The following is a 14,496-nucleotide window of genomic DNA, read 5'->3' on the forward strand; positions in this document are numbered from 1 at the left end:
CGACTTGGCTGAAGCCATGACCCAGTGACGAGGTCACGGCCGCCTCATCCGAAACGCCTTTCACAGGGGACGTCTCTGGTCACTGCTCCTCTCTAAGTTCGACAGCCTTTGGTCTTTCTTTGCCGTTGTCTCTGTGTCTCCGCACTCATGTCTTTGTTTCCTCTGTGGTCCTTCTCGATTCTTTGCCTTGAGCGCTCGCCTCTCCGCACTCGAATTCTCCGGGCGTCTCCCCTCCCTTGGCGTCTTCTGGGCCTCTTATTCCCAGCATGCCCAGCCCTACTGACTGTTCCGGATACAGAGGGAAGTTGTGCCCTTTGGTGCCCCCGGGGAATCCTCCTCCGTCCTCCTGAGGCTCTCTGCCACATCATTGTCGGTTTTGACTTGGACAAGAACTACTGTCTCCCTGGGCTAAGAAATGCTAGGAAGAGAGGAGGGTGGTCTGCAGTGGCGGCTCTAACACTTAGGCGGAGGAGCGTCCCCACACTCACTTCAATTGGAAAAAGAAAATTATAATAACGTATCGTTAATATCATTTTCTTTTTCCCAATGAAGTGAGTGGCTCTCGGGGTGGGCGGGGCTGGCCAGAGCGGGGAGAGGAGGGGTTTGCACTCCTTAAGTACGCTGGAGTGCTTGACCGGCCATCTTGGGCAGGCCAAACCGTCCTGCGCTCTTTGCATCCTCCCCAATAGGCTGCATTACGCATCCTGGACAGGAATATGCAAAGCCTCACAGTCCCCATGGTCCCCACCGTGGTTCGGCGCTTAGACCAATCACAACGCTGCATTGCAGCTTGGTGATTGGCTATGGGGAGCCTGGGAGCCCAGATGTGTTTCCTGCTCCTTCTTGCAGCCAGCCGAGATAGGAAGAAGAGGATGGAAAAGAGGTGGCGACCGGCTGGCCCAGGTAAGTGTTTTCTTATTTATTTTTTCTTTCCGCCCTGCCCCATTCCCTTCCTCTCCCGATTGGTAGCATATACATAGCAAAGTGATGAGTTGCACCAGGATTATCATTTTTCAAACTAAGGTTTACAAACACTTGATTGGGTTTTCAAATTCAAAGACATTCCTTTGATTGAGAGGGTCTTGTGACTGTTGATTTAGCAGCAAAGAAAATGAATGAGATTTTTTTCTCTCCCACAGATAGCAAAGCAACTCCTTAAGCGCCAGCCACCAGAAAGAGATCGAAGCTTGCCTGAGGTCGAAGGGGTGACCCATGAAGTCATCCTTATGCTTGGGTCCGATGAGACGGTGAAGACAAGCGGTGAATCTTTGTTTCAGAAGGAGAGCGGGTCCACCAGGCAGAGGACGTTGATGGAATGGAATGAGAACACGCGGCACTTCACTCTTCTCCGCACCAGGGGCGCCAACACCGTGGAGCTGTCGCCACATACCAAGCTCCTTGTTGTAGGCCACGGGGCGGTGAGAGGCGGAGACTTTATGTTGGGTGGGAAGACTTCGAAGCAACTAGCGGACTCCCTTTTGTCCCTTTCAAGAGAGAGAGCAGAGCTTCACATGTCTAAGAAAAGTAGGACCCTCCGAGAAGTTAGCCTGGTTTCCTGTGATGCTGTGGGGGCCAAAGGGAAGCAGTTTGTGGAGGAGCTTCTGGTGAACATGCGGGAAGGGGGGCTGGAGGTTGGGTCTGTCTCAGCACGAACTGTTTCAACCTATGTCTTACCTGATGGGACCAAGAGAACCGCAGAGTCAGAGGCGTCCGAGCTCTGGAGCCATCACAGCCCCAAGCACAAGAGAACATTCTACCTAGGGGAAGACAACAAACTTCACGAGACTACAGACGGCTCAGGAAAGAGTCACCAGTGGCATGAAGAGCAAAAGCAGCTTTCTGAAATAGAGCCTCTTATGCCAGGCAGGCCATGGAATGACCCTTTGTTCGTGAATGACAAGGGGACATTTTATGAGATTGACGATGCTGCCCTCAGTGAGATGATTGACAGCAAAGTGAGAGCCCTCTTTGCTTCCGGCGAGGCACAGATAACCCCGAGTGAAGAGTCCGTCCCTGTCTACAGGCCGGATGAGACGACTGAGATGAGTAACGTGAGAACAGTCCGGGGCATGGACGATCTGCGGGGCAACATTCAAGAGATCATCCACAGCACTAACAGGATTCGAGAAGAGATCTTACTCAAGCATGAAGAGCGATTAAGGAAGGAAGGTATTATTGAAAATGATTTCAATCTGAAAACAACCTGGGGAAACCTTGAGGAGCGCGCATTTACAGATAACAATCCACTAAACTTCTTCAAAGGGTTACGAAACTACATTGTTTTCAACTTACGTAATAGACATGTATATTACAAGTTCAAAGATTTTGTTTACAGAATGAATCTACATAAGCTTTACTTTGAATATTACGGCGCATTGAGACAGGGTGTGGCTGTAGATCAGAACATGTTGGACAAACTCTCCTACCCCGATATGGGGAACATGGGGTACAAAGCTGGCTTTGTAGAAATGGCTAAAAATTGGGTTGATGGAAACCACGAGGTGATAAGCAACAACATCAACATATATGATGGCATGGCTGTCCTCGCAACGCACATCTCTGAACCTGTTCGCAACCCGCGAGTATTTGTCACCAACAGGATGATGTGGGATTCCACCTCCTCATGGTCAGATTTTAGATTCCGCAATCCGATGGCAAGGGATGGGACTTGGCAGGGTAACAAAGCAGCCATTGGCTTGGAACATGAACCCACTGCTGAGGTACATGCTGATACCTTGGCTGCTATGAAGCTGTGGCTTAAAGGGAAATACAAAGGCAGGTTCAGCACCTTACCAAGGAGCAATGCTGAGGAAGCTTCAAAGGAACTCATACAGAGAATACGTACAGACATCCTTAACACCCTACCAACACAGAACACAGACATTGATACTAGCATGAGACGAAACATACGACCTCTGTCTGAGAAGGATGTGGGTCGGATGCAAGGATTCCAAGAGGGAGTGCGCGGGAGGAGTCTGCAGCCACAGTTACTTCTGAAGACAGCAGAAGATCAGCAGCACTTACAGGAAAAAATCAGAGACATCATGACGGATCAGAGATATGGAGATCTCTCGGACTATCGGAAAGTCAAATCCCTTGAGAAATACAGTGGTGGATTGAAGTTAAGATTACAGAGCCAGGCAGACCCCCTGATGACCAAAGAGATCATTATCCCCGGAGAAGCAGGGTCTTCAAAATCCGAGGAGCTCATGCACTCCTACTTCAGCGACGTTCACTCTACGTCCAGCAAGATTAATCACGGTTTGGGCATTTACGGCACTCTAATGGGCTTCCAAGCAGCAAACCAGATGTTCTCCCAAGGGCGGGACTGGGAGGGTGGAGTCATGGTGGCGCAGGGCGTTCACGGTGTAACAGAACTCTCAGGTGTTAATGCAGTTGTCAACGACTTCATCAGCAGCACCTCAAAGCAGGCGGTTGCGAAGATCTCTGAGAAGCTGGAAGGGGTCACCGCTGCTAAATTTACTAACTCACTGTCTTCAATAGGAAAAGCAGCCAAAAGCATTCCAGTTCTTTCTGTTGCATTTACCACATTTAATATATATGAAGATATTAAGCAGGACAGTGCCATTGGATTCGTGGATGCCGCCTTGGATGGAACCATATTAGTAACCAGCCTGCTTGGGCCAGAAATGCTGCCAGTCACTGTTGCGTTGACTATAATCCGTTTGGCGATAGATCCTTTATACCATGAGATCAAGCACGAGCTCGACTCATTGCCGCCCCACGCCAGTGGTGGGCAACGTTTTGTGGCAGTCCTAAAAGGAATTGTTCTTGCTGTCGGGGACATTATTGATTCTTTTGTGGAAATAATAAATCAGTTTAACATTTTCCATACAATCAGTGAGATCCATAAACTAGATGAGGAGCACAGAAAGAGCATGCAGCTGGTAGATGAGCTGAAGACCCCCGATAATTACTTCAAGCTCGATGAGCAGAGGGCGGGTGACTGGTGTCACAACGTGATCGACTTCACCCAGGGGAAAGATTCTGGCTATGGAGGCAATCTGTACGTTGAATTGACCGACCACAACTCTATGATCGTAACCATCGATGACCCAGTCACTTCTGCAAGACTGCCCAAAGAGTACCCTTTCCAGAGAGGGTGCGAAACAGTGGACATCATTTTAGGATTTGGGGAAGCAGTTAAGGTTGCATTTGTAAAGAAATCAGCCATATTTCTGTGGTTCGCAGTGAGGACAGAAGATGTGATTGGCTCGGTGGTGCCAGATGAAAGCTCTTTGCATGGTACCTATGCAGGCAACTCAAAACCTAACCGGTTCTATGCAGTCCAGCAAAGAAAGCCACCAGGCCTGCATTACTCTCTCGATACATACTTCTACAAGCTATTTGGCAACAACGGGAATGACCTTTTCTTTCTGGGGCCACAGAGAAGCTTGGTTCACGGTGGAAATGGCCAAGATGTCTACTTCATCCCTGAGGACGGTGGAGACACAGACATTTGTAACCAGGCAGAGGACCAGGCCATGGATCTTGTAATAATCAACATCACGTTCAGCCAAATATCAGCAAGGAAAGAAGGCCAGGATTTGAAGCTGTTCTACAACAACAATCACCACATAGTCATCAGGAGCTGGTTTATGGGAGAATCATATCAACACTTGAGTTTCAAAAGTAGCGACGGTGCATTGTTTAAAATGGGGAAAGTTCTACTGGATGGGAGAGTCACCCTAGAAGTGACAGTCCTGGATTATTCTAGAGACAGTGAAGGGTGCAATGTAAACCTGAAACTCTCACCCTGGGAAAGAGTTGTCTTTGTTAAAGGAAGTGATTACAATGATGTCATTTTAGGCAATGAAGTGGGAAACGTGCTTCAGGGTGGGAAGGGCGTCAACCTTCTCACGGGGGGCAATGGCAAAGACATGTATGTACTGGATCAGAAAGAGACCTGTGACACAATCAACAACCAAGCTTCAGATGGAGAAATAGACACAGTTCAAATAGCTGCTGAGTATAAAAATGTAAAAGGAGCCGTTGTCAGCACATCTTCTCTCAAGGTCTGGGATTCTGCCTCCTCGGCATGTGTGATCATCAAGGGATGGAAGTTGGGCTGGGAATGGCAGCACATCATGTTCCAAACCAAGGACTTTGTTATTTTCCAGGTGTCAAACACGACTGCTGAATCCAAGCTTGTGCCGTTAATCATGGATTTCCATGACTCGGAGACAGGGGTGACCCTTGACCTAAACACCATTCCAGGGAATGAGCACATAATGACTGTCATAGGGTCATCATTCCAGGATGTCATCACAGGCAACAGCAAACCCAACTTCTTTGCTGGTGGTGACGGGGATTTCCTAAAGGGAGGGGATGGCCGTGACACTTACACTGTTGATTGCAAAACGGAGCAACCTGCTATTATCAATAACTATGCAGAAGACAGCCTGCCTGATGTTTTGTTTCTGAAAGAGAAGTTTAGCACACTGAGATATACAAACCCTGCAGACTCACCTGACGTCATCATCACGGGTAGGAGATGTGCTGTCCGTTTGCAAAATTGGCACCTGTCTGAACAGAACCGGCATCTAAGGATCCAGACAGAGGATGGGATAACTTTCGAGCTTGGGAACGGAAACGTACCCCTAGTCTATGCCGTGGACTATTCTACATCAGATAGCCATCCTGATACCATTGACGCTCGTACTGGTGTCTACTCAAGTGCAACAAAGATAATTGGTCCCGCAAAGCTTGGTACAATATGGGGAAATGAGAAGGACAATTTCATTGACCCTGGTAGCGGGGGCGCCTTTATGAGTGGTCTCAGTGGTAAAGATACGTATATCCTCAAAACAGAATATCAAGGAAGATATGTTCTTGATAATTTTGCAGAAGACCAAAGTATTGATTTTCTTATTTTTGATGTGGAGTTCAAGGCTATCAATATATCACGTTTATCAGAAACAGATTTGCTCATTAGTGCACCACCTGCAGCCAGGTGGACATGTGAGCTAAAAGGATACATTCAGCATAAAGAGCAGAGACACCTGATAATGCAGAGCAGAGACAAGGTTTGGTTCACAGTGTCTGAGGAAACCTTTCAGATCCAGCCCTTATTTCTGGATCGCAAGGATCTTCCAACAGACCTCCACCTGAACCTGTCTGATGGCCATCTTCGCACCATTCCAACTGTATATGGATCAGTACGGAACAGAAACAGCATCATGGGAAATGACCTGAAGAATGCATTGGTGGGTGGAAAGGACACTGACGTGCTCTATGGACTAGGGGGCAATGACCTTCTTCAGGGGTCTGATGGGACCGACTACCTGTCAGGTGGAACTGGGGATGATGAGGTCCATGGAGGAGAGGGAGACGACTATATCTTGGCTGGAGCCGGGGATGATGTTATCTATCCTGGGCCAGGCTCGGATAAAGTCTATGGGGGATCTGGGTCTGATACCGTACTTTTCTGGGGGAACCACACAGATCACACTGGAGTTCTGGTAAACCTAGGCTTGGGCTATGGCACGGGTGCCGATGCTGAAGGCGATCTGTACTTCAGTGTGGAGAATGTGCTTGGGACCAGCTACGATGATATCCTTGTAGGAAGCGACAAGGACAATTATCTAAGCGGTGAAGGCGGAAGTGACCTTATTCTGCCAATGGGGGGCACTGATGTTCTCCATGGCGGGGAAGGAAGTGACATTTATTACCTGCGAGAGACAACTGGTTTTAAAAGAATTGACAACTTCTCTAAAGACAAGGCCATGGATATGATCTACTTTGGAACTGTGGGTAATGATGAAATAAAAGATATACAATTCAGGAAACTGGAAGATGACTTAGAGATAACATTTCCAAAAGGCACAGACACAGACTTTCTGGAAGGGGTTCTTATAAAAAATTGGTTTAAATCCATAGACTATCGTCATGTTTTCATAACATTTGGAGGGGTGATTCCTTTGGAGTCCTTATTGAATAGCCTACAACCAATGGGAACTTGTGTGATGCAGTTGACGTCTTCATCCCCTGTACTGAAATGTTAGAATATTCTGCCTATTTCAATATAGAAAGAGAAAAAAATAATCAATTAGTAAACATTTCAATTGTGTTATTGCATATAACATACAATCAAGGAAAAACTATTTTAAACACAATGCAATGCCATATATGTATTTTTCTATTTAGTTTGCTACTTTTATCTGTGTAAAACAAATTCTAGTCATTGTTTTTAACATGGAGCTAGACTAAAAGTATCAGAATCTGAGCCACATCCACCACATGTCCGAGAAATTATTATTATTGCATTTATTGAGCGCACAGCTACCCGTAGGTTTCCCGGCGCTTGCCTTGGGAACCCGTCCTGGCTTTTCCCTGTGATATAGCCCCTACAGGGAATCTCCAAGGTGAAAGCCAGGCATCCCGCCGCAGGGGGGCCGTTGTGGAGATTAAGCAAGCTTAATGCCCAGAGTTGCAGAGTGAGAACCCAAGATTAGAGCAGGCACCGAAGCGAGAATTATCGAGTCCGTGGACATTTGAGCTCGACACCCTGCCGCGTCGGGAATTGAACCCTGGTCCCGGGTCTGACCTCAGCTTCCGGGTCTGCCTGCTCTACACCGTGAGCCACACTTCTCCACTTCTCAATCCCAGGTGTCTCACCAATTCCACTTTCTATGTAAGGGGAACCGATGGTACACAATTGATTTTACTATTCTGACCACTCACAGAACAGCAGTGCGACCTTCCAGGATATTATTTCCATTGTGTACACAGTGTGCTGAAAGCATCAAAAATGTTGTGTAGTTCAGCGTAAAGAAAAGATGATATTTATTTAATCCCATAAATAGATGGTGAGCCCCCATGGAGCGAAGGGAAGTTGATGTTTGTCACAGAGGATACTGCTTGGGCTACAAGTGGCACTGTTGCAAAGTTATACCCCCGGAAAGATGTGAAGATTGCTTTACACATCCGATAGAAAATCTCTGAGGGTGGCTATCATAGGACTTGATTTTTGAAACGTCACATTGGTGTTGTAATATCTTGTACTTTTCTAGGCCTGGAGTTCATACACTACATCATTATGATATCTTCTGTGTATGATTCTAGTATCAATTAATGGTCCATTATATGTTAATGTTTATTTTACTTACACCCATAGAGTACAACGCCTCAAAGGAATATAATTAGGTTGTTTGTGACCACGTGCTGCTTGGCAGGAGGAAAATTAGGCAAATATGCACACTGCTTTAATTTTTCTTAACTCTTTTCAACAATGTGAATCAAAGAGAAGTTGTTTAAACGAGTATTATCTAGAATTCATCTTATTATTGACCCAAGTACTTTTTGAAATACATGAGTGCTATAGTTTACTTGTACTGTGCACTACAAAATGAGTCCTGAAGACAATCCTCCTAATGTGTGATAAAAAGAACTAAAACTCAATCTCTAATTGCTCATTAGTTGAAGTTTAATAGCAATATATGATTAATCCTAGATAACATAAAAAATTGATCATTGTGCAACAGTCTATTTTCCTTTGTTGTCCATCTGGATTTTTTCACAAAGTAACAGGGTACATTGCTCTATGTTTTCTCCTCTTCCCAAAAATATTTCACTATATATATGTATGCATATATGCACGAGCAAAACAGAGGTATCACGTGCATACCCTTTTACAATAAATCAGGATGTCACTAAAATCATTCACATTTTGCCTTTGATGCTTTTTTTACTGGTGTTCGGGAGCACAAGAAATGAAAAGGCTCTGTGAAAAATAAATGGATCATCGACCTATTAAACCTTGAATACTGCCACAACAAGTGTCTGTTCATTATTTACCTTAATGAAATGTGTCTGATAATAACCTCATCTGATATAGAATTAAAATGCAACAGCTTCATATATATGCATGGGCCATTGATAAGCCATGTCCAACCATTCCCTTACACTACGCACATTCCTGAAATGAGCAGAATGGCATACCTTATTAGAACAGCATTTACATCATATTGTGCCTTGAACAGTTTGTAAGTCACTCATACATTATACATTCTTAAACAATTTATAATGTCTCAGAAAGTTCACTGGTCTTCTGGAAAATAGCAGATCCTTTCCTGAAGGACCAACCATTCAGATCGACTAGATCTATAAAGAAGGTCTATAAGAGATCTATAAAGCAGGTCAATAAGAGATCTATAAAGCAGGTCTATAAGAGATCTATAAAACAGGTCTGTAAGAGATCTATAAAGCAGGTCTATAAGAGATCTATAAAGGAGGTCTGTTTGAGATCTATAAATCAGGTCTTTAAGAGATCTATAAAGCAGGTCTATACAAGATCTATAAAGCAGGTCTGCTTGAGATCTATAAAGCAGGTCTGCAAGAGATCTATAAAGCAGGTCTGCTTGAGATCTATAAAGCAGGTCTGTAAAAGATCTATAAAAAAGGTCTGTTTGAGATCTATAAATCAGATCTGTAAGAGATCTATAAAGCAGGTCTATAAGAGATCTATAAAGCAGGTCTGTTCGAGATCTATAATGCAGGTAGGTAAGAGATCTATAAAGCAGGTCTGTAAGAGATCTATAAAGCAGGTCTATAAGAGATCTATAAAGCAGGCCTATAAGAGATCTATAAAGCAGGTCTGTAAGAGATCTATAAAGCAGGTCTGTTTGAGATCTATAAAGCAGGTCTGTAAGAGATCTATAAGCAGGTCTGTAAGAGATCTATGAATCAGGTCTGTAAGAGATCTATAAAGCAGGTCTATAAGAGATCTATAAAGCAGGTCTGTTTGAGATCTATAAATCAGGCCTATAAGAGATCTATAAAGCAGGTCTATAAGAAATCTATAAAGCAGGTCTGTTTGAGATCTATAAAGCAGGTCTGTAAGAGATCTATAAAGCAGGTCTATAAGAGATCTATAAAGCAGGTCTATAAGAGATCTATAAAGCCGATCTATAAGAGATCTATAAAACAGGTCTCTAAGAGTTCTATATAGCAGGTCTATAAGAGATCTATAAAGCAGGTCTGTTTGAGATCGATAAATCAGGTCTGTAAGAGATCTATAAAGCAGGTATATTAGAGATCTATAAAGCAGGTCTGTTTGAGATCTATAAAGCAGGTCCATAAGAGATCTCTAAAGCAGGTCTGTAAGAGATCTAAAAAGCTGGTCTGTAAGAGATCTCTAAAGCAGGTCTGAAAGAGATCTATAAAGCAGGTCTATAAGAAATCTATAAAACAGGTCTGTTTGAGATCTATAAATCAGATCTGTAAGAGATCTAAAAAGCAGGTCTATAAGAGATCTATAAAGCAGGTCTGTTTGAGATCTATAAAGCAGGTCTGTAAGAGATCTATAAAGCAGGTCTATAAGAGATCTATAAAGCAGGTCTATAAGAGATCTATAAAGCCGATCTATAAGAGATCTATAAAGCAGGTCTATAAGAGTTCTATATAGCAGGTCTATAAGAGATCTATAAAGCAGGTCTGTTTGAGATCGATAAATCAGGTCTGTAAGAGATCTATAAAGCAGGTCTATTAGAGATCTATAAAGCAGGTCTGTTTGAGATCTATAAAGCAGGTCCATAGGAGATCTCTAAAGGAGGTCTGTAAGAGATCTATAACGCTGGTCTGTAAGAGATCTCTAAAGCAGGTCTATAAGAGATCTATAAAGCAGGTCTGCAAGAGATCTATAAAGCCGGTCTGTAAAAGATCTATAAAGCAGGTCTATTAGAGATCTATAAAGCAGGTCTGTTTGAGATCTATAAAGCAGGTCTGTAAAAGATCTATAAAACAGGTATGTTTGAGATCTATAAATCAGATCTGTAAGAGATCTATAAAGCAGGTCTATAAGAGATCTAAAAAGCAGGTCTGTTTGAGATCCATAAAGCAGGTAGTTAAGAGATCTATAAAGCAGGTCTGTAAGAGATCTATAAAGCAGGTCTATAAGAGATATATAATGCAGGTCTGTAATAAATCTATAAAGCATGTCTGTAAGAGATCTATAAAGCAGGTCAATAAGAGATCTATAAAGCAGGCCTATAAGAGATCTATAAAGCAGGTCTGTAAGAGATCTATAAAGCAGGTCTATAAGAGATCTATAAAGCAGGTCTGTTTGAGATCTATAAATCAGGTCTGTAAGAGACCTATAAAGCAGGTCTATAAGAAATCTATAAAGCAGGTCTGTTTGAGATCTATAAAGCATGTCTGTAAGAGATCTATAAAGCAGGTCAATAAGAGATCTACAAAGCAGGCCTATAAGAGATCTATAAAGCAGGTCTGTAAGAGATCTATAAAGCAGGTCTGTTTGAGATCTATAAAGCAGGTCTGTAAGAGATCTATAAAGCAGGTCTGTTTGAGATCTATAAAGCAGGTCTGTAAGAGATCTATAAGCAGGTCTGTAAGAGATCTATAAATCAGGTCTGTAAGAGATCTATAAAGCAGGTCTATAAGAGATCTATAAAGCAGGTCTGTTTGAGATCTATAAATCAGGTCTGTAAGAGATCTATAAAGCAGGTCTATAAGAAATCTATAAAGCAGGTCTGTTTGAGATCTATAAAGCAGGTCTGTATGAGATCTATAAAACAGGTCTGTTTGAGATCTATAAATCAGATCTGTAAGAGATCTATAAAGCAGGTCTATAAGAGATCTATAAAGCAGGTCTGTTTGAGATCTATAAAGCAGGTCTGTAAGAGATCTATCAAGCAGGTCTATAAGAGATCTATAAAGCAGGTCTATAAGAGATCTATAAAGCCGATCTATAAGAGATCTATAAAGCAGGTCTACAAGAGTTTTATACAGCAGGTCTATAAGAGATCTATTAAGCAGGTCTGTTTGAGATCGATAAATCAGGTCTGTAAGAGATCTATAAAGCAGGTCTATTAGAGATCTATAAAGCAGGTCTGTTTGAGATCTATAAAGCAGGTCCATAAGAGATCTATAAAGCAGGTCTGTAAGAGATCTATAAAGCTGGTCTGCAAGAGATCTATAAAGCCGGTCTGTAAAAGATCTATAAAGCAGGTCTATTAGAGATCTATAAAGCAGGTCTGTTTGAGATCTATAAAGCAGGTTTGTAAAAGATCTATAAAACAGGTATGTTTGAGATCTATAAATCAGATCTGTAAGAGATCTATAAAGCAGGTCTATAAGAGATCTAAAAGGCAGGTCTGTTTGAGATCCATAAAGCAGGTAGTTAAGAGATCTATAAAGCAGGTCTGTAAGAGATCTATAAAGCAGGTCTATAAGAGATATATAATGCAGGTCTGTAATAAATCTATAAAGCATTTCTGTAAGAGATCTATAAAGCAGGTCAATAAGAGATCTATAAAGCAGGCCTATAAGAGATCTATAAAGCAGGTCTGTAAGAGATCTATAAAGCAGGTCTATAAGAAATCTATAAAGCAGGTCTGTTTGAGATCTATAAAGCATGTCTGTAAGAGATCTATAAAGCAGGTCAATAAGAGATCTATAAAGCAGGCCTATAAAAGATCTATAAAGCAGGTCTGTAAGAGATCTATAAAGCAGGTTTGTTTGAGATCTATAAAGCAGGTCTGTAAGAGATCTATAAGCAGGTCTGTAAGAGATCTATAAATCAGGTCTGTAAGAGATCTATAAAGCAGGTCTATAAGAGATCTATAAAGCAGGTCTGTTTGAGATCTATAAATCAGGTCTGTAAGAGATCTATAAAGCAGGTCTATAAGAAATCTATAAAGCAGGTCTGTTTGAGATCTATAAAGCAGGTCTGTATGAGATCTATAAAACAGGTCTGTTTGAGATCTATAAATCAGATCTGTAAGAGATCTATAAAGCAGGTCTATAAGAGATCTATAAAGCAGGTCTGTTTGAGATCTATAAAGCAGGTCTGTAAGAGATCTATAAAGCAGGTCTATAAGAGATCTATAAAGCAGGTCTATAAGAGATCTATAAAGCCGATCTATAAGAGATCTATAAAGCAGGTCTATAAGAGTTCTATACAGCAGGTCTATAAGAGATCTATTAGGCAGGTCTGTTTGAGATCGATAAATCAGGTCTGTAAGAGATCTATAAAGCAGGTCTATTAGAGATCTATAAAGCAGGTCTGTTTGAGATCTATAAAGCAGGTCCATAAGAGATCTATAAAGCAGGTCTGTAAGAGATCTATAAAGCCGGTCTGTAAGAGATCTCTAAAGCAGGTCTATAAGAGATCTATAAAGCAGGTCTGCAAGAGATCTATAAAGCCGGTCTGTAAAATATCTATAAAGCAGGTCTATTAGAGATCTATAAAGCAGGTCTGTTTGAGATCTATAAAGCAGGTCTGTAAAATATCTATAAAACAGGTATGTTTGAGATCTATAAATCAGATCTGTAAGAGATCTATAAAGCAGGTCTATAAAAGATCTATAAAGCAGGTCTGTTTGAGATCTATAAAGCAGGTAGGTAAGAGATCTATAAAGCAGGTCTGTAAGAGATCTATAAAGCAGGTCTATAAGAGATATATAATGCAGGTCTGTAATAAATCTATAAAGCATGTCTGTAAGAGATCTATAAAGCAGGTCAATAAGAGATCTATAAAGCAGGCCTATAAGAGATCTATAAAGCAGGTCTGTAAGAGATCTATAAAGCAGGTCTATAAGAGATCTATAAAGCAGGTCTGTTTGAGATCTATAAATCAGGTCTGTAAGAGATCTATAAAGAAGGTCTATAAGAAATCTATAAAGCAGGTCTGTTTGAGATCTATAAAGCAGGTCTGTAAGAGATCTATAAAACAGGTCTGTTTGAGATCTATAAATCAGATCTGTAAGAGATCTATAAAGCAGGTCTATAAGAGATATATAAAGCAGGTCTGTTTGAGATCTATAAAGCAGGTCTCTAAGAGATCTATAAAGCAGGTCTATAAGAGATCTATAAAGCAGGTCTGTTTAGGATCTATAAAGCAGGTCTGTAAGAGATCTATAAAGCAGGTCTATAGGAGATCTATAAAGCAGGTCTATAAGAGATCTATAAAGCCGATCTATAAGAGATCTATAAAGCAGGTTATAAGAGTTCTATATAGCAGGTCTATAAGAGATCTATAAAGCAGGTCTGTTTGAGATCGATAAATCAGGTCTGTAAGAGATCTATAAAGCAGGTCTATTAGAGATCTATAAAGCAGGTCTGTTTGAGATCTATAAAGCAGGTCCATAAGAGATCTATAAAGCAGGTCTGTAAGAGATCTATAAAGCCGGTCTGTAAGAGATCTCTAAAGCAGGTCTGCAAGAGATCTATAAAGCCAGTCTGTAAAAGATCTATAAAGCAGGTCTGTTTGAGATCTATAAAGCAGGTCTGTTTGAGATCTATAAAGCAGGTCTGTAAGAGATCTATAACGCAGGTCTATAAGAGATCTATAAAGCAGGTATATAGGATGTCTATAAAGCAGGTAAGAGATCTATAAAGCAGGCCTATAAGAGATCTATAAAGCAGGTCTGCAAGAGATCTATAAAGCCGGTATGTAGGAGATCTATAAAGCAGGTCTGTAAGAGATCTATAAAGCAGGTCTGTAAGAGATCTATA

General features: G+C 41.8%; 1 protein-coding gene across 2 annotated transcripts in view; it reads left to right on the forward strand.

Annotated features, from left to right (window-relative positions):
• Positions 1–7,065, forward strand: part of LOC147709889 (uncharacterized) — a 239,011-nt gene extending 231,946 nt beyond the window's left edge. For both annotated transcript variants that reach the window (XM_086928328.1, XM_086928329.1), the window contains exon 5: positions 1,140–7,065. In XM_086928328.1, coding sequence (XP_086784454.1) covers positions 1,140–7,025 — 5,886 coding nt within the window. In that variant the 3' untranslated portion in view covers positions 7,026–7,065. The remainder of the gene's footprint in view (positions 1–1,139) is intronic.
• The last annotated feature ends 7,431 nt before the right edge of the window (positions 7,066–14,496 follow it).

The sequence above is a fragment of the Lissotriton vulgaris genome, chromosome 6, assembly GCF_964263255.1.
Source record: "Lissotriton vulgaris chromosome 6, aLisVul1.2, whole genome shotgun sequence".
NCBI classification, from domain to species: domain Eukaryota; kingdom Metazoa; phylum Chordata; class Amphibia; order Caudata; family Salamandridae; genus Lissotriton; species Lissotriton vulgaris.